The following is a 19,844-nucleotide window of genomic DNA, read 5'->3' on the forward strand; positions in this document are numbered from 1 at the left end:
ATTAGCAAGTCACGCACTAAACGTGGTGACTTGTGAGCACGTTAAACGATATTTAATATATTAGTTTGGAGTTGGCTTAATGCATAATTAATAGTAATTAAATACGTTAATGACTAGTCTTCGTGCACTTCCCCAGGCTTTTTAAGAGTCACATATATATATATATAATTGGATCTATATGGGACTAAGGGGAAACGATTTGAGAGTTATAGTTTAATAATTATAATAACTGAATTCAATTAATTTCTTATTGATAACATTTTTTTTTAGTTGAATATATATATATGTGATTAATTAAATAGCTGAATTTGAAGATATTTAATTCGTTAGGATGTGGAGACAAATGAAATCGACAATAATATTTGTAGCCCATATAGCTTAAATAGAAATCAAGAATTATGAGGGAGTTTTTACAAAAAAAAAAAAAAATGTTCCTTTTCCTCTTTGATTGCATGTTTTTTTCTATTTATTTTGTTATGATTACATAAATTTGAGTATTTAATTTGAATTAGGCCGTAACCAATTTCTACGCGATCAATTTGTTTTTAAAACTTTGTTGATTGGTGTTTTAACTATATGGATCCAATATGATTATTATAACCCGAACCTCAAGACCATATACAATCATTAAAACTAATTAATCAGTCACTAATCATACCAAATAACGTGGTCAAGACAGCAAATCAGTGCAACTTTGAGTTTAAAGACAACCAAAACAATCCGTTTTCAAGGTAAAACGAATGGGAAAAAAATAGTCTAAAAAATCACGAATTTTCAAAAAAGATTCATATAAAATCATGAACTTTATTATAACTCTTTACATAAAATTATGAACTTTATTAATCTTACTATATTCCCACAAAACTCATGATTTTACATAGAAATTAAAAAAATTCGTAAAGTTAATAAATATGTGGGAATATAGCAAAATTTATAAAGTTCGTGATTTTATATAGAAGTTATAAAATTCATGATTTTATACGTAATTTTTTTTGAAAGTTTGTGATTTTTTAAGGCTATTATCTTCCAAAAATAAATTAAAAGAAGATGATCAAGAGGGCGGTGGAAACTGGAGGATAGGGTTCCTGATCAACCCTAATTCTGATTTTGCCTTGTTGATCAAGGAACGCAGCATGGTGTCGGGACAGGAAGCGAGACGGGTCATTTCCTGGTTGACGTGTTCCTTAAGCAACAAGTAACCCATGATTATGGAGACATGCTCTGGTTCAAACTCCTGGATCCTGTCGTACACAGCTCGTGTTCGCTCTGATATGTCCATCGATCTCCTTCAGAAAATCATATGTGTGCATAGGTATGAGATTCATTCATATATATATACTTGCACATATATTCATGTATGCGTGTGTATATATACTATATATATATATATATGTATATGAACTCGTATACACAGACAAGAAAAAGACTCCAACTTTATGGATTTCGGAGGCAAAAACAGATCTGGACATACAGATTTCGTTGTGAAACAGATCACTGTAATAGTTGAAGATCAGTTCTGGCTTTCTTTCTATAGATTGCAAAGAAATCGTAGTTCTGATTCAGAAGAAACCCTAGTGATGGTCTATGATAGGTTTTTACACATAATGACTGTAGTTCTGATTCAGAAGAAAACTGCAGTAATCAATGTACAAGCGTAAGCACATAACAGATACGATTATCAGAAGGAAAGAAAAAAACAAAATTTACTGGAAATCTAATTACCTGAAAATTGGAAAACCAGATGAATATTGTTTCAAAGCTTGGTGTGAATCTCTCTCTCTCTCTCTCTCTGAAATAAATAATGGCGCTTTCTTCTTCTTCTTCCTTTAAGGCTTCAATAATCAAACAGATGCCCTAACATGTCAACATCTTAAGGCGTCATTAGTTGGAATAGTAACAGAAAGATTACTTCTTAGATTAGTGGACTTTTAGTGGTTTTGACTTTTTTTTTTTGGTTAATTGTGAATTCATATATAAATAAAAAAAAAACATGCAAATGAACCTAACTAGTAATACACCGTATTTGTTCCTTAACTACAAGTAGGATGTCACTTTAGATATGAGGTTCGAAGTACGACCCACCCCAACCCGAAAAATAGCAGGGTTCGAGCCTAAATTTTATTCTGGCTGAACCAAAAGTCTGATATATATATAAATCTTAATAAAAAAGAAAAAAAATACATTTATAAAGAAAATTATACGGGTCGGCCGAATCTGAGTCCGAGCCCGAAATCTTCAGGTCCGGTGCGGGACCGATCCGATCCAACCCGACCCAACGGTTTCGAACTCGACCTCGGAACGATCTGATTTTTTCGAGTCTAAATAACTAAAACCGAAGTCTGACCATACAGATTTCGCTTGAGTCTAAATTTAATATTTAAAATTTATTTGCTTTAACAAAAATCGGACTTTCGAGCCGGTTCAAAGTACGGTATGAGCCTAGTCCGAAAATTTTCGAACCTAAATATCTAGGTTCAAAATTTGCTATTTTTTAGGCCAAACTAGACTAGGCTTCGAGTCTCGTGCTAAAATTGATATCTAACTATAGATCGAGCTTCGAATCGTATCTTAGAAATATAATAACATTTGAGGCCAATTCTTTACATTTAATATTTAATATGTTGATTTAGAGACGAAAAAAAATTAGTTTGAACGTGTAAAATTTACAGATATCGATTTATAATTGTACATTGTTAAGACAATTTGTTGTCAATAAAAAAATAAAAAAATATAGTAATGATAATTCTATGTTAATTAATGGATAACATATTTAGTAGAAAAAATCCATACCATTAAGTAATTGCAATTACCAATAATAATCTCTTAACATTATATAATATTATTCTGTAATAACAAAAGATTTGGGAATAGAAATTTTATACATAAGAAGAGCGTTTAGTTTTAGATTGAATGCACATATTTTTTTTTTTTGTAATCCCAAATTTTGTGTTGACTTTATTTTAAATATATAATTTATATTTATGGTAATTCTAATACATGTATAATGTAAAATTATTTTAGATTTATATAATATCGAAATCATTTTGATTGATTTATTTTGAATATATAAATTTATTGGGGAGAATATATTTGTTAAATGGCCAAAAAAAACCTGTACTTTTATTTTGTCACAATTTAAACCCTGTACTTATTTTTGGTTCTTAAAAAACCTATACAATTACATTTTGTCCAAAATATTCCTGTACTTTTTAATTTGTGGCCAAATTAACCCCCTCGTAAAAAAAATTACCACATTGGCAAATGAATATCCTGGATAACAAAAATTAATCCTACATGTAAAAAATCAGATCCAAATCATTGCCACGTAGGATAATTATATTAAATCATTTAATATCAAAATACCCAATTCCCACAAATAAAAATTGGTCAACACAACACAATCCCTAAAAATTCAGCTTTTTTCAATATCTTCTTCTGTACCCTCTGTCAAGCCTCTCCCAAATTCAACGGATTCTCCACCTTTATATACAAATTTCGTTCTTTTTAGAAGTATTTGGGTATCTCCCAAATTCAACAATGTAAGCTCAAAATCCATTGATACAGATTCTTCTAAATTCGATAATGTAAGTTTAAAATCAATTGATATCTAGAAGAAGTGTTGATACATGATTCATATTCGAACTAGATAAAAAAAAAGGTTTTGATCCATCATCCATATCCGAACGAGATCACCAAAATAAAGAGGTTCTAATTCATAACCCATAACATAAGAAAAAGGTTCACAAGCACAACTTAAGAAGCAAATACAATCTTTTAAGTGCACTCTACTTTGGCTTGTTTTGTCTCGGCATCTTAAACGCACGTGGTGGCATGCGAATCCTTGAGGGAAGCGATGTAGTAGTGTGGGGAGGATGGTTTCTCTGACGATGCATTGTTGTTGATTTTACAGTCTGACTCAATTGCGTTGGGATGGATAATCCTACATCACAAATATTGTTACCTCCTGCTGCCGAGCTTGCACTGCTTTGTTGATTCCAAGGATCTGTATGTTCTGTATTGGATTTTGCCTTGTTGGGCTGTGGGTACGTACTAGTTTCTCCATCAAACTAGGAACAAATAATCACATCAAAATCATTCAAGAGTATAATCAAACGTAATTTTTACCACATACATACCGTTGATTTCCTTGGTCGACCCCTTCCTCGCACTGGAATTCGTTCAACCGGTTCATTTTTACACGTCTTAGCATTATGTCCAACCTGTCTACATTGGCTGCATGTCATTTTTCTGCCGTGTTTTGTAATTTTACCACGCTTTGATGGAGATTCATGTGGATCCTTTTTACGCTTGAACTTTTTAGGTCGACCTGGCATGTTTCGCGTCTTGGGAACAACAATTGGTTTTTTCCCAGACTTTCTCCAGAATAGGCTCCCATTCACAGGATTAATATTTTGTCGATAAGTTGCTACCCATTTTGCCTTGGAGAAGTAATCAGACACATAACTAAGACAGAATGACAAAGTACATAGTTAATATTCAACTTTAACACATAACTCTGACATATGAAAAGAAAACAAAGGATACTTACTCTGACAAACCTTCTCGTCTCTGATTGATAACAGCCAATGCATGATTACATGGAATTCCTGTTACATCCCATTGCCGACATGGACAAGTTTTCGCATTAAGGTCAACGGTGTAGCTCATACCATGGTTCAATACCTCGTACCTTTTATGACCACTAGCAATTACCACACAATACCCGATTTTCTCTCGTGCTGCTTCTAATTCTCCCATCGCAAAGGGAGTGAACTCAGTGACACACTTACTAGTCTCTCCCAGCCTCTTTGAAATTCGCATCATGGTCTGTCTCCGAATATCCTCTAGCATATCAATAATTGGTAGGAGGCGAGCTTTTCTTATTGAGCTATTGTAGCTCTCGTTTAAGTTGTTGTGTATGTCTCCACATTTTGCTGCTCCACTAAAAAAAGCTTGGGACCAATGTTTCGGATTAGAAGCCATCAATGCATCATATGCCGCAAGATTCTCAGATCTTAAGGCATCTATGTGTTTAGAAAATTCTCCTACATGACAGACCAATATTAGTAAATAAATATTTTTTAGCAAAACCATAATTAATCAACATTTTTGTAATCTTCACAATCACCGTGATTATAACTATAAGCAGCTTGCCAAAAATGTTTCTTCAAACTCGTTTCTTTGATTTGCTTCTTCCAATTAGCATATATATGTCTCGCACACATTCGATGCTCACAACGTGGGAGTTCTTCCTCGATTGCCCTAATCAAACCCTATAACATAATATACTCGATCCATGTTAATGTAACTTCAAAATACAATTGATAATATGAGATATATTATAAGCATTAATAAATACCTTCTGCTTGTCAGAGTGTATGGTGACTCCATCTCCTAAACCCAAACCTAAATCAGCTTTCAATTTACTTACGAACCAACCCCACGTATCATTATTCTCAACGCGCACAATAGCCCATGCAATGGGGTAAACTCTATTATCACCATCTCTACCAATCGCAGCTAGTAATTCCCCTTTCAACTTCCATTTTAAAAAGCAACCGTCCAAACCTATTATTGGACGACAACATGTCTTCCATGTCTCTCGTAGAACCTCAAAACAAACATAAAATCGATCAAACAATTTTTCACCACCATCATCTTTGGCATACCCTATCTCGGTTGTTGTTCTTGGATTAGATTTAAGAAGCTCCGCCTCATAATCCCATAACCTTTCAAATTGAGCTTCCTGGCCTTCGAATATTAAACCCATTGCAATTCTTCGGGCTTTAAAGCACTTGCACCGTGTCACTATCAACCCATGTCGCTTCATAATTTCTTTCTGCATATCTTTTGCTGAATAAGATGGATTTAATCTGATATCTTCAGCAAATAGTTTGGCAATACGCCTTGAAGTCAATATATCGGCCTCACCCGACTTTGGATGATTGTGTACATCGTTAAATGTTTTGATCATCCACTTGTTCAATGCCGTATGAACAGAACAATATATTCTCCAATCACAACCTTTCACAACACATTTTGCTTCACATTTCTTACTTTCACACCTCGAGAACTTGACATTAAATTTTTTGTCCAAAACATAATCAACCACAGCTTCTTGAAATTCTTCACCCGTGTTAAAAATCCTACCGAGGTAGAGATTACCTGACGTATCTTGCCTATGTGTCTTGTGTTGTGTTAGTCGATCAAATTCTGCCACTTCATTATCCGTATTTTCTGGGGTATCCAGAAACACATCACCCACATTCACATATTCTGGATCACTCATATATTCTTCATAAATGTTTTCCTCGTTTACTAGATCAGCAAAGTCATCATCCGCTTCTTCATCTTCCGAACCAAATACGCCCTCAAAATCCCCATCACTATCCTCAACATCCGTGTTCAATTGAACGCTCCTTGAATCAATATCTAACATCCTGCCGAAAGAAAACAATCTGTAAGTGTACATTCCATCTAATCAAATGCTAAGCCTTCGTTTTGGACATAATCTCCTCATCTAAAATTCATTTTTTTCATAGAAACAAAACCCTCACATTAACAAAAACTAAACCCTCATATTAACAGAAACCATACCTCTAATTAGATCGAAACCTTCTTTGACATTAAGAAAAACCAAACCTTCACAAAATAAGAAACATTATCCTGCTTTCAAGTTGTCTAGAAATCTGTGTTCTTGTATATTTCAGCTATGGAGAAGTTTTTAGATCAAAATCGAGAAGGATTCAATCGAAATCGACCAATATAGATGGTGTGTCGAGATTCAATCATGGGTTGCAAAGGTTTCGAAATGGCGGAAGAAGAGGATTAGGGTTTGGATGAAGGGAAACGTGTTTTAGAGATTTTAGGGAATTAATTTATTTTGGTATAATTGCTTTTCTAAATAATTATCTTGTTGACGTGGACTTTCTATTTATTATGTTTATTACATGTAGGATTTCGGTTTTTTTGCCACGTAGAATTTTTCGTTTGTCCACCTGGCATTTTTTACGATGGGGTTAATTTGACCACAAATTAAAAAGTACAGGAATATTTTGGATAAAATGTAATTATATAGGTTTTTTAAGAACCAAAAATAACTACAGGATTTAAATTGTGACAAAATAAAATAAAAGTACATGTTTTTTTTGGCCATTTACCCTTAAAATTATAATGAATATGGTTAAATTAAGAATTTGTGTATGTAGAAAAAGAAATACATCAGATCAAATATAAATTGAATTACGATGAGTATGATGAAAAAAAAAAACTAAAAAGCCAAATCGAGGGGCAAACAATTTCGATCTGACGATTTCTGGATTCGCCATCTTCCTCTGTACCTCGATTCTTCTTCGGCTTGAGATCGCTTCTGCATTTTCCTCTGATCTCGAGCTTTTTGTTCTTCCGACGCAACTTCTCGATCTCTCTCGCATTTTGCTCCGGTGAGAGGAGGAGGGGGGGAGAGGGAGAGAGATGTACCATTGGAGGAAATTCGATTTCTTTGAGGAGAAATACGGAGGGAAGTTCCCCGAGGACGTGAAGGGAGAGATACGGTGTTGCTCCGGCGGCCGTGGGAAGGTCGTCATCGGCTCCGACGACGGCTCCGTCAACTTCCTCGATCGTGGAATCAAGTTCGATTCCGGTTTCCAAGCTCACTCTTCCTCCGTTCTCTTCCTTCAGCACCTGAAGGTTTGTCTTCTCTTCGATCTCTTGTGAATCCTCTCCATGGTCGTGTTCATGGCTTGCTTTTGATGCTGAGGAAAATGGAAGGAGCATGAGAAAAAAGTGAATGGAGTTGCTGTAGTCAAATTCTTCATTAGATTTTGCGTTTCTCGTCGATTTTACTGTTTTCCCACAGAGATCTTCAATCAGATACTAGCTCGAATTTTCTTTGTTTCGTTAATTAGCTCTTAACCTCAACTTCGAAATTCTTGGGTCACGAACTTTTAGCGTCTTGTTGAATTCTTCCTTAGATACTACGTTCCTCGCCATTTTACTGTTCTCCCGGCACGATTTTCTTCAGACACTAGCTTGAATCATCCTTGTCAGTAAGATCTTAATCGTGTTTCGAAATTCCCGAGGAAGCAAATACTAGCGAGACTCAAACTTAGCTTCATTTTTGGGTGACATTTGACAGTGCTTGGTTGCGTGGTAGTGCAGTGTCGGAATCTGAAATCTTCCTGTTTCTATCCATTCGAATGCATGATTCTGTTTCAACTGTACCTATTTCCTTTCTAGCTGGAAATTAATGGCTTCCATTTCTTTTGATCTATGATGAATAGCAACGGAACTTCCTGGTAACTGTTGGAGAAGACGAGCAAATATCGTCTCAACAGTCAGGAATGTGTCTCAAGGTCTTTGACCTTGACAAAGTGCAGCCGGAAGGCACGAGTTCTACAGCTCCTGAATGTATCGGGATTCTAAGAATATTCACCAATCAGTTTCCTGAAGCTAAGGTAAAAAGCTACGTAATGTTTGTCATAATTTACACCCAAAGGAATGAACTGTATTATTGAAATCTTCTCGATCGGATATCTCTAAATCATTTTGGAATTTGCAGATCACATCATTTTTAGTCCTGGAGGAAGCTCCGCCCATATTGCTCATAGCATTTGGCCTCGATAATGGTTGTGTTTATTGTGTCAAAGGAGACATTGCACGAGAGCGTATCACCCGGTTTAAGCTTCAAGTGGACGGAGTTTCAGACAAGAGACAGTGCCCTATCACTGGGTTGGGATTCAGGATGGATGGCCAAGCCCTTTTGTTGTTCGCTGTAACTCCAGATTCTGTGAACTTGTTCAATATGCAGGCCCAACCACCAAGATTGCAGACTTTGGATCAAATTGGGAGCAGTGTGTATAGTGTTACAATGAGTGACCGCTTGGTATATACCTTTGTACATGCGATTCATCTTTATCTTATGCTGTTGATTTTAGAATTCTAAATTTCTTGTCTTCTATTCGATTGAAGTCTCTGTTATGTCCACAGGAATTAATAATTGGTCGACCAGAGGCTGTTTATTTCTATGAAGTTGATGGACGTGGCCCTTGCTGGGCTTTTGAGGGTGAGAAAAAGTTCCTCGGATGGTTCCGTGGCTACCTCTTATGTGTCATTGCTGATCCTAAAACCGGGAAGAATGTCTTCAACGTCTATGACCTCAAGAATCGGCTGATAGCATATAGCCAAGCCGTGGACAAAGTCTCTCACATGCTTTGCGAGTGGGGAAACATAATACTAATAACGGCTGACAAATCGCTGTTGTGTATTGCCGAGAAGGACATGGAAAGCAAGTTAGACATGCTTTTCAAGAAAAACCTGTATACGGTGGCCATTAATCTTGTTCAGAGTCAACAAGCTGATGCTGCTGCAACTGCGGATGTGTTGAGGAAATACGGCGATCATTTATACAGCAAACAGGACTATGACGAAGCTATGGCTCAGTATATCAATACAATTGGTCATCTTGAACCATCGTATGTGATACAAAAGTTTCTCGATGCGCAGAGAATATACAACCTTACGAATTACCTGGAGAAGTTGCATGAGAAGGGACTAGCATCCAAGGACCACACAACTCTTCTGCTAAACTGTTATACCAAACTGAAAGATGTAGAAAAGCTTAACACGTTCGTCAGAAACGAAGATGGAATTGGTGAGCTGAAGTTTGATGCGGAAACGGCAATAAGGGTTTGTCGCGCTGCTAACTACCATGAGCATGCAATGTATGTTGCGAAGAAGGCCGGGAAGCATGAGTGGTATTTGAAGATTTTGCTTGAAGACCTTGGCAGTTATGATGAAGCCCTGGAATATATTTCAAGTCTTGAACCGGGGCAAGCTGGAGTGACTATCAAAGAGTATGGTAAAATTCTTATAGAGCACAAACCAGGGGAGACGATTGATATACTAATGCGGCTCTGCACTGAAGATGGAGAATCTAACAAAGGTGGAACTTCAAGCGCTGTGTTCTTGTCCATGTTGCCATCACCAGTGGACTTCCTCAATATGTTTTTTCATCATCCACAGTCCCTAATGGACTTTCTAGAGAGATATATTGACAAGGTGAAAGACTCACCTGCCCAAGTAGAGATTCACAACACACTCTTGGAGTTATACTTGTCCAAGGACTTGAATTTTCCATCCATCTCACAAGCGGAAAACACTCTGGATCGAGATTTAAAAGCTCAATCAGCAGCAATCGCGATGCCCAAACCTGATTCTGATAAGAAGATGAATGGTGTTTCGGTGGAGGAGAAGGATTATAGGGAAAGGTTGAATTCTTCCTTAGATACTACGTTCCTCGCCATTTTACTGTTCTCCCGGCACGATTTTCTTCAGACACTAGCTTGAATCATCCTTGTCAGTAAGATCTTAATCGTGTTTCGAAATTCCCGAGGAAGCAAATACTAGCGAGACTCAAACTTAGCTTCATTTTTGGGTGACATTTGACAGTGCTTGGTTGCGTGGTAGTGCAGTGTCGGAATCTGAAATCTTCCTGTTTCTATCCATTCGAATGCATGATTCTGTTTCAACTGTACCTATTTCCTTTCTAGCTGGAAATTAATGGCTTCCATTTCTTTTGATCTATGATGAATAGCAACGGAACTTCCTGGTAACTGTTGGAGAAGACGAGCAAATATCGTCTCAACAGTCAGGAATGTGTCTCAAGGTCTTTGACCTTGACAAAGTGCAGCCGGAAGGCACGAGTTCTACAGCTCCTGAATGTATCGGGATTCTAAGAATATTCACCAATCAGTTTCCTGAAGCTAAGGTAAAAAGCTACGTAATGTTTGTCATAATTTACACCCAAAGGAATGAACTGTATTATTGAAATCTTCTCGATCGGATAATGGCATGGCCCAACGACCTTGAGCAACCGCTCTATGATGTTGACCTCGCTATAATCCTTTGCGAGATGAATTCATTCAAGGAAGGGCTTCTGTATCTGTATGAAAAGATGAAACTTTACAAGGAGGTTATTGCTTGCTACATGCAGGCTCATGATCACGAGGGACTGATCGCATGCTGCAAAAGACTCGGTGATTCTGGAAAGGGAGGAGATCCGACCTTGAGCAACCGCTCTATGATGTTGACCTCGCTATAATCCTTTGCGAGATGAATTCATTCAAGGAAGGGCTTCTGTATCTGTATGAAAAGATGAAACTTTACAAGGAGGTTATTGCTTGCTACATGCAGGCTCATGATCACGAGGGACTGATCGCATGCTGCAAAAGACTCGGTGATTCTGGAAAGGGAGGAGATCCGTCTCTTTGGGCAGATCTACTGAAGTATTTTGGCGAACTCGGAGAAGATTGCTCCAAGGAGGTGAAAGAGGTTCTCACTTACATCGAAAGAGATGACATTCTGCCTCCTATCATTGTTCTCCAGACGTTAGCGAAGAATCCATGCCTTACACTCTCTGTCATCAAAGACTATATCGCCCGGAAACTTGAACAGGAATCAAGGGTGATTGAGGAAGATCGGAAAGCTGTAGAGAAGTATCAGGTCAGTAGTTTCACATGCTTTCTTCTCTCTTCTCTGCATCAGAACTTATGAGCTATGATAAAGAAAAAATGTTCTCCCTAGTAATGTGGACCCTTGTTATTAAAAACTTATATATGGCCATGGATCTCGAAAACATGCAGGAAGAGACGAAAGCCATGAGAAAAGAAATTCAGGATCTTAGGACGAACGCCAGAATATTTCAGCTTAGCAAGTGCACGGCTTGCACATTCACTCTGGATCTCCCGGCCGTCCATTTTATGTGTATGCACTCATTCCACCAGCGGTGCCTTGGCGACAACGAAAAGGAATGCCCGGAATGTGCCTCTGAGTACAGATCCGTGATGGAAATGAAGAGAAGTTTGGAGCAGAACTCCAAGGACCAAGACAGGTTTTTCCAGCAGGTGAAGAGCTCAAAAGACGGATTTTCTGTTATCGCCGAGTACTTTGGGAAAGGCATCATTAGCAGAACAAGTGTTGGAACGGTCGCGGCTAATTCTTCTCATGACGGCCCGGCTGCTTCCTTCTGAAATATCGCGGGAAATGCTTCGGTGCTCTCTCGTTTTCTAATTTCCAAAGGTATCCATCCATTTTCCTCTATAGTTTCTTTCAGGGGAAGAGGGCTTGAATGCAATTTGCTGTTGAGATTTGGAGGCGTCTGCTGTTGTGAGGTTTTTTAAAATCTGTGTTTTCTCTTCTTCTATCCTTTTTGAGTCGGGACTAAACACGAGAAAATCGAAAATTCCCCGTGTAGTGTTATATAATGCTTGTGATTATTTTGAGTTATTACAACAGTAAATATTGCATTGGTCAATATGCCTTGGTTATTTTGCTCGTAACCTTATGCTTTTAGCAGGAATTAGGGGTCGGTGTTCCGCTTTTCGATTCAATATTCAAGCGGTTCCGTTCCAGAACGGTTTGTTCGGTTTTATAAAAATTGTACCAATCTAGAATCGAACGTTAAATGGTCCGGTTTGAAATGGTGTTGTTATATGAATACCAAATAAAAACTAGACCATAATATTTATATTGGTGGATAATCCAAATTTGGATTCGGTATTTGTCAAGATTCTGTTCGGTATTTGCATGGTTTGGTTTGGAAATCGTTTATTTGGTTCTATAAAACGTCGGTCTGATCTGCGGTTTCGGTACGGATCGGAACTAAATTCCCGAACCCAAGTACCCACCCACCCGGTAGGAATAGTCCTTTTGATGGCTCTATCCTCGAGTTTAAACAGAGAAGCAGTGACGGCGGTAAGTAAATGTTTATGCATGTTCATTTTGAATGAATCTATGTGTGTTTTCACCCTTTTTTGATTCCTGCTTCTTTTCCATCATTTGATGAAGGGCAGAGCCCTAATGGAATGCAAATGCCAAATTCTGTGTGAGAATTATATATTCGATTAATTGTTTGCCTTAACACAAACACACACACAAGATGGGAGCTGTCTCTAGCGAAAGCCGTCTCTTCTGTCTTGTTCTTCAGCTTCCTTGTTGGCAGCTTGAACAGATTTGAACCACAAGAACGCCTGTCCGAATGAAGAACACACACGCATACTTTGTTCAGATGAAGAAACCCTAATCCTGTATTCGAGAACTAAAAAAAAAAGTTTTTTTTTTTTTGAATAAATAAAGGATGAAACTGACGGAAGTAGGGATGCCAGTAATGGCAAAGAATCCGAGCAAGGGAGTGTAGAAGATGCTGTCTGAGCTCAAGACCCCGAAAACCGGCTTCTTGTTCACGTACTCGAACACCGATCCAATCTACAAAGCCACAAAACACCCCAAAAGAAATCGAAAGATCCACAAATGGGTATGAGGACAAAGATCAACAATGGCATAAAGGCACCGACTTTGGCACAGAACACGACCGGATAGATCAACTGGTTCTCTCATAAACATAAAGATCCCAACTTTGGGGGGAGAGAGAGAGACAGAGATGGAGGAATCTGTGTATACATACAGCAGCAATGGCGGTGACGGTGGAGGCAAGTAGATAGACGAAGAAAGGGATCTGAAAGTCTTGTTGGGGGGAGCCACCGTTACTACTTCCACCGCCTTCGTCTCTGGCCCAAGGAGGTGGCTCGTCCGAGTCGGTCTTCGCCCATGACGGCACCTTCTCCTCCGAATTTCCCGACCCTTGGCCTTGGCTCCCAAAGCTCACCACCAATCTCCTCGGTCTACGGGCTTGACTCTTGGTCAGCGCTCGGGTACTATGCGACCGTACAAAATGCAAACCCTCCGAACCACCATACCGCTGGTATGTGGTCGGGAGACACGACAGAGACACCGCCTCCATCGCAAGAGCACCTTATCTCTCTCTCCCCTCAATCCCCCTAAAGCAAGCATCTTGCATTGCCACGTGGCGCCACCCAAACCTCTCCCACGCTATGAGGAAATCTTTTTTTTTTTTTTTACATTGTAATAAAATTTACTAGCTTTTTAGGTAAGTCTAAAGTTTTTAGGGGATTGAGTTAATTTATTCGAAATTGAATAAAAAATGTTTGATCATTCATAGAGGATATACATATATATATATATATATATATAACAATAAATGATGTAATTTAACCAAATGGAATATGAGAAATTTATATGTTTATTGATATATTTCTCATATCAAATGCATCGCATCAATAGAATATAAGACGTTTGAAAATATATATTTTTTTACATAAAATGGACCGTCATTCACAAAGAAATTTTTTTTATTGTTTAACTCGATCTAAAAAATTATACGAATTAATGTCCGTATTGCTATTGTCAGTTTGGGTTAAAAAGTGTGAAATTATAAAAATAGTGGGATCGTTTTTTGGTATTAAACTGTAAAACACTACTGTAAAAATCTATGAAATTCCTAAAAACTTTTCTTATATCAAATTTATTATCGTATTTATATCATTATAAATTTTAAACTTTTAAATTGATATTACAAAAAATCTCAACATTATTGGTTTATAAATCAGTTTAAGAATTATAATAACACATTTTGTAAATTTGTGAATTATAAAAATAAATTTATCGAAAGAAACATTTATGAATTAATTTTCTACCATTTAAAAAAATTATGGATTTTACCCAAAAATTAAAGGATCACTTTGCAAATACTGGTTAATCCACTAGCTCTAGAGAAAACAGAAATCGAATGAAGAAATAACTTAAAAACCAAATGTTATGAAAAGAAAACCTCAAAAAAAAAAAAAAAAATTCTAACTCAAGATTCTTCTGCTCTTAAACCCATTCCACCTCTGCAGATCTTACAGAGTTCTTCAGTTGCAAACTACCCTCTTGAGGTCCGTTTTGTCTGAAAATGTCAGAGAGAGAGAGAGAGAGAGAGAGAGAGAGAGAGAGAGAGACTTCAAGACTACAAAGGTGTTCTCTCTGTCTCTTTCACGTCTCTGCAACTGTCTCCTCATTCCGGGTTTTCGCCATTACCACCACCATGAATTCCTTCTGTTCCTCCGTCAGAATGTTCGCCCTTCGTTCCGCCCTCACAGCCTGCATCTTCAGCTTTCGAGTCTCTATCTTCTTTCTTCACATCGTACTGCTCCGGCAGTTCTGGAACTGACAAGGGCTTATGCTGTGACGGGTTACCACAGCCATTGGAGGAGGCACCAAGCTCGTCATGAAGCTCCATCGTCTTGTTCGTACTGTCCATAAACGAGCCGTCGATCTCGTCGATCTTCTGAGGCTCAGGCAGTCCAGTGATGTTTTCGGCGATGTGGGTATCGTCCCCGCAAAGCTCGACATCGTCGTACAAGTGATGTGTTCCGTCGTAGACAGGAGGAGGAGGTAAATGCAACTGATCGACCTCAACCACATTCGCGAACTGGGACTCGTCTTCACTTCCTCCGTAATCTTCCATCGGGTCGACGCCTTTCCGTCTCTTTCCCATTCCTTTCCTTCTCACCCTTTCTTTACCCCGAATCCTTTTCCCGAGTTCCATCTGCTGGCTCTCTGTCGCCGCAGCAGTAGCAACGGTTACTCCGACTTGATCTCTCAGACAATCTTGGGCAAGGCTTATAATCTTCGAGATCAACCCACATCTCTCCCGATCCAGATCGTCTATCGGGAAATTCTCGGCTAACTCCAGTATCTCCCTAACGTTGGAAATCTGTAATGACGACGAGAAACAAAAAGATAAAAACTCATTCAGGCCTTTCGCAGAAATTATTACCGTATAGGAAGCTAGTTCTAGCCTTTACCGTTCTTTGAAACTCGCTTGAGAGAGAGATGGGTCTCCCGACAATTTTACGAGTAATTCCCGAGTACCACCTCATGTAGTCGGATTCATCGACAGCCCCGACATCATCATGCAGAATGCTGTCCCACCGCTGTTCCCACTCGCTTAACTCTGCCTCCATTTTACCTGACAAGTCTACACCTCCATCAACTCCCCGAGATTTTCGTACCCACCTCTGCACATCTTCGGGGATGCCTTGAAACATTCCGAATTGCCTGACGCAGCGATCGGGGAGGTGTCTCTCCGCCTTGTCGAAGCATATCAACATCGTTTTCGATTTACCCAACGGGAGAGACCCTCTGATATGATCTGGCACTAATTCACTCTCCATGTTCTCGTATGGAAGCCATTCCACCTATTTTATCAATCAAGAGAACTTTCAGAACTAAACGAAGAACAGTAACCCACGATGATGATGATAATGAAAAGAAGATCGAAAAAGCTTGCTCTTACATCGCATGGCTTCAATGAATCCAGTGCTTTTCGGTAAAAGACGACATCACGGTTCGCTGTTGGACCACTTTGCTTCCCTTTCCATCTAAGCACGAACGGGAAATGATCGTGGACAGGATCCCGGTTCAGCTTCGGCCTCCCGATGTTTAAATGATAGTAACTCCAACACTGCACGAAAAAGATTGACACTTTATGTTCAAATCCGTGAGTTTCAGACATGGGATTCACATTGAATGAGTCACTCCATTGATAAACATTTTGGAGAAATGCAGGTAAAAGATTTGGACAAGAACCTGTAATAACGTCAAGCAACCGCAAATCGTGCTCTGAGATTTAACAGAAGCGTTCCCGAGGGCACGGTATAAGAAAGCCAAAGCGGCTGCACCCCATGCATATGTCCCGGCTTCATCAAAATCCTCAAACAGAGGAAGATACATAACAGGAACCTTATTTCCAGTAGTTGTAGAAAAGATGGTACTCCCTACCAAGTACAAAAGGTAAGCCCGAGTTCTACGTTCAATCTCCTCGTAAGATGCATCGTCTGGACAGCCGGAAAAGAACTCCTTTAACCAGCTAAGTTTCACCATTCCTCCGCTCGCGTAATTAGAATCGGGAGATAACCCTAAGTACTTCTCGCATACCGAAGAACATGTTGTATAAGTTACACCAATCACAGCTTTCCCATCGACTGCCAGCCCCAGCAGAAGGGCAACATCCTCGAGAGTCACTGTCAGTTCCCCGAGGGTGAAGTGAAACGTGTTGGTTTCTCTCCTCCACCGTTCAACCAAAGCCGAGATAAGTGGGTTGTCGAGACTGATGGCGGGTATCTGTCTTAGATACCCGAAACCGGCTCTTTCCACCAGCTCTACCTGTTTCGAACTAAGCCTCCACTCGTTTAGCTTCGAAGTGTGTTCATGGCATCTCAATGCACCTCGTTCCTGACAGATTTTCGACACCAAAGAGACAACTTTTAACATCATGATAAGTGTAAACATCCCATCTTTTTTTTTCACAATTTCATGACAATTAATCTGTTCAGTCTGTGAACTGAACATGGAAGAGGCGTAGGAGTGAACCTGTCCATCCCAGACAGCGGACGAGACATGCTTCTCTTGATCATACAACACAATGTCCTTAAGTGGCCCTGGATTCGTCAAAGGGTCCATCATCGATTCCTAACCTGATCGCAAATCACAGACAGAAGTGATCAAAACAATGTCTGAAGCATCATCCATAGAAGCGACAAAAGAATCAAACTTTATCTCCAAAAAAACCACATTAGATCAAAGCAAGGACATGATGGTACTCAGACGACACCCAGAGACAAATCCCACATACGAAACCAACGTTCAATAGCCAAATCACAAACCCAATACACGAATAACGTAAAAAGGAAAGCAAATTCTTGGCGATTTCATCCAAGAGAACGAAAGATTGAAACCCTCGTCGAAAGGGTAAAACTTTCGCCGAGAAAATCCCCCTCTGGGGCTGCAAAAACAACAAAACCACATGAAGAAATCCACAGGAGGGGAATCGAAATCTGGGTTTTGAAGCGAAGACGAATCGAAATCAATAAAGAGACGTTGAGGGGGGGAGACAAAACGACGCCGGAGAAGAGGGAGGGAAAAAACAAACCAGGAACAGAGAGCGGAACAGCGGAAGGAGGGACCAAAACGACGACGCACCGAAGAGGATGAAGATGGAAGTTGCGAACGAAACGAAACGATGCGATGCCAAAAAAAAAACAACACAAACCCTCAAAACGACGGCTTCTTCGTCGTAAGAGATAATGTTTTCTTTTTCTTTTTTTCCTTTTTTAAAAATTTTTAGGTTTCCAATGAATATGGTAAAAACAAATTAAAAAAAAAATGAAAACTGATGTGGAATGGACACGTGCCAGATTTGGAGTAAGTTTAGGATTGGGCCCTATAATCTTGGCCCATCTCGTTTTCCGGCCCATAAGGCTGTTTTTACTTTTTTTTTTAATCTTTTATTTAAATTAGTACGAATAAGAACAAAACAAAAAAAATGTGTTTATTTGGGGTAAAGACAAAATATGTTTATTTTTGGGAAAAAACTATGTTGATTTCTGCGCACCTTCATATCTTCCCTAAAATATATTATTTCGCAAAAATTTTCTCTGTTGTTTTAGATTTTTTAGATAATTTTTTAATATAAATTTTAATTAAAAATATCCAACTTCAGTATTAAATGGGAATGTAGTTTAATAAGTGGATATATAACCTTTTTTGAGATTTTTTTTTTCAAATTTTGATAAAATCTAAAACGACGTTTTTAAATTCCATAACGTTTATATAAATATAAAAAAAAATGTGTGTATTGAGTTGAGTTAAAAAGAATAACAAAAAAATATATATTGATTCTCACATCGGTCACAATAGTGGTTAAGGTTATTAGGAAATATTTTTTTCCATTACAATGTAGAATTATAAACAATTCATTTTGACGAAAAAATATGTAAAAAAACGTAGTTTTATATGATCGAATTTCGTAATAAATGAATAAAAAAATATATAATCGAGGTTTATTTTTTTCAATCTCTTTTTTGTTAAATACAAAATATAATCATTTATTAGGACATTCAACAAAAGGAAATTGAATGTTTAAAATGGTTAGAGAAATACATACAAAAAATTCCAATTTGTAATGTGTATATATATATATAACTGACATGGAAATAACTGCCACAGAGAAATACAAAACCATAATACGGTGTTGGGTTTAGGGGTGGTCATTTCGATTATTAACCGAATAACCGAACCGAATTGAATAAGACATAACCGTATCCGAACCGAACCTGACATCAAAACCGAACGGTTATGATTTCCTTAAACCCGAAAAAACCGAAACCGAATCGAACCGAACCGAATAAAAAAATAACAGAAAAAACCGACGATTTTCTTTGGAAAAATGAGTTTTTTTATCGAAACCGAACCGAACCGAACCAAACCGAAATTTATGTAAGAACCAAATGGTTATAGTTTTTCTATAATCGAAATAACCGAACCCGAATATAATTGAACCAAACCCGAACCAAAACCCGAAATGGTCACCCGTGATTGGGTCCAAGCTTAGAGATAAGGTAATGTTTCCACGTTGTCCTACCATGAGCTATGAAGTGTAATTGAATAATTTTTAACTAATACATGTATTTGAAATTAATATAATTTATCTAATTATTTTTAACATATCATTCACCATCTAGAAATCAAAATCACATACTAATTTTTTAATCGCAGTTTCTCTTGAGATTTAAACCGATTAATAAAAAAAGAAGATGAAACAATAATGAGATTACCTCTACTATTTGAATATATAAATGATAAACCCGATATTACATTACGAAAAAATCTTTACAAAATTAACTTTAAAAAACTGAAAATAAAATAAAATTATTAAAAAATTTAAGTAAAGTTGTATTTTTTTAAAAAAAAATCTAAAAAATATGTAATTTTATTAATTATTTGTTTCTCATTAAATATAAATATATTTATAATACTACTTTACATTTAAAAATAATTGTAAATGTAAACTAAAATAGATAAAGTAATAAATATAGTATTATTTAATAATGTTGTAAAAACTAATTTATTTATAATTATAAATAATTAATATTTTAATTGAATGT

At 37.6% G+C, this 19,844-nt stretch overlaps 4 protein-coding genes across 5 annotated transcripts; 1 reads left to right on the forward strand and 3 right to left on the reverse strand.

The window, feature by feature from the left end:
• Positions 1–3,601: 3,601 nt before the first annotated feature.
• On the reverse strand, positions 3,602–6,717 carry LOC104808850. The gene is made up of 6 exons (XM_010534678.2): positions 6,598–6,717; positions 5,360–6,440; positions 5,129–5,273; positions 4,550–5,045; positions 4,137–4,464; positions 3,602–4,067 (listed from the first exon to the last, which is right to left on the reverse strand). Exons 2-6 carry the CDS (start codon positions 6,437–6,439, stop codon positions 3,786–3,788), a joined length of 2,331 nt encoding a protein of 776 aa, XP_010532980.1. The 5' UTR covers position 6,440; positions 6,598–6,717; the 3' UTR covers positions 3,602–3,785.
• Positions 6,718–7,264: 547 nt separating this feature from the next.
• On the forward strand, positions 7,265–12,338 carry LOC104808851 (vacuolar protein-sorting-associated protein 11 homolog). Its single transcript, XM_010534680.1, has 6 exons — positions 7,265–7,689; positions 8,283–8,456; positions 8,561–8,884; positions 8,989–10,310; positions 11,055–11,502; positions 11,643–12,338. The coding sequence occupies exons 1-6, from the start codon at positions 7,474–7,476 to the stop codon at positions 12,027–12,029; spliced, it is 2,871 nt and encodes a 956-aa protein (XP_010532982.1). The 5' UTR covers positions 7,265–7,473; the 3' UTR covers positions 12,030–12,338.
• Positions 12,339–12,864: 526 nt separating this feature from the next.
• LOC104808852 lies at positions 12,865–13,824 on the reverse strand. Its single transcript, XM_010534681.1, has 3 exons — positions 13,463–13,824; positions 13,147–13,263; positions 12,865–13,028 (listed from the first exon to the last, which is right to left on the reverse strand). The coding sequence occupies exons 1-3, from the start codon at positions 13,796–13,798 to the stop codon at positions 12,951–12,953; spliced, it is 531 nt and encodes a 176-aa protein (XP_010532983.1). The 5' UTR covers positions 13,799–13,824; the 3' UTR covers positions 12,865–12,950.
• Positions 13,825–14,584: 760 nt separating this feature from the next.
• Positions 14,585–17,955, reverse strand: LOC104808853 (serine/threonine-protein phosphatase 7 long form homolog). 2 transcript variants are annotated; one of them, XM_010534683.2, is made up of 6 exons: positions 17,831–17,955; positions 17,272–17,375; positions 16,489–17,133; positions 16,196–16,363; positions 15,705–16,097; positions 14,585–15,613 (listed from the first exon to the last, which is right to left on the reverse strand). In XM_010534683.2, the coding sequence occupies exons 2-6, from the start codon at positions 17,362–17,364 to the stop codon at positions 14,912–14,914; spliced, it is 2,001 nt and encodes a 666-aa protein (XP_010532985.1). In that variant the 5' UTR covers positions 17,365–17,375; positions 17,831–17,955; the 3' UTR covers positions 14,585–14,911. The 2 variants fall into 2 exon arrangements, with proteins under 2 accessions (XP_010532985.1, XP_010532986.1); XM_010534684.2 differs by lacking the exon at positions 17,831–17,955 and adding an exon at positions 17,473–17,795.
• Between the last annotated feature and the right edge of the window lie 1,889 nt (positions 17,956–19,844).

This window comes from Tarenaya hassleriana, unplaced genomic scaffold, assembly GCF_000463585.1.
Source record: "Tarenaya hassleriana unplaced genomic scaffold, ASM46358v1 Cleome15, whole genome shotgun sequence".
Classification (NCBI taxonomy): Eukaryota; Viridiplantae; Streptophyta; class Magnoliopsida; order Brassicales; family Cleomaceae; genus Tarenaya; species Tarenaya hassleriana.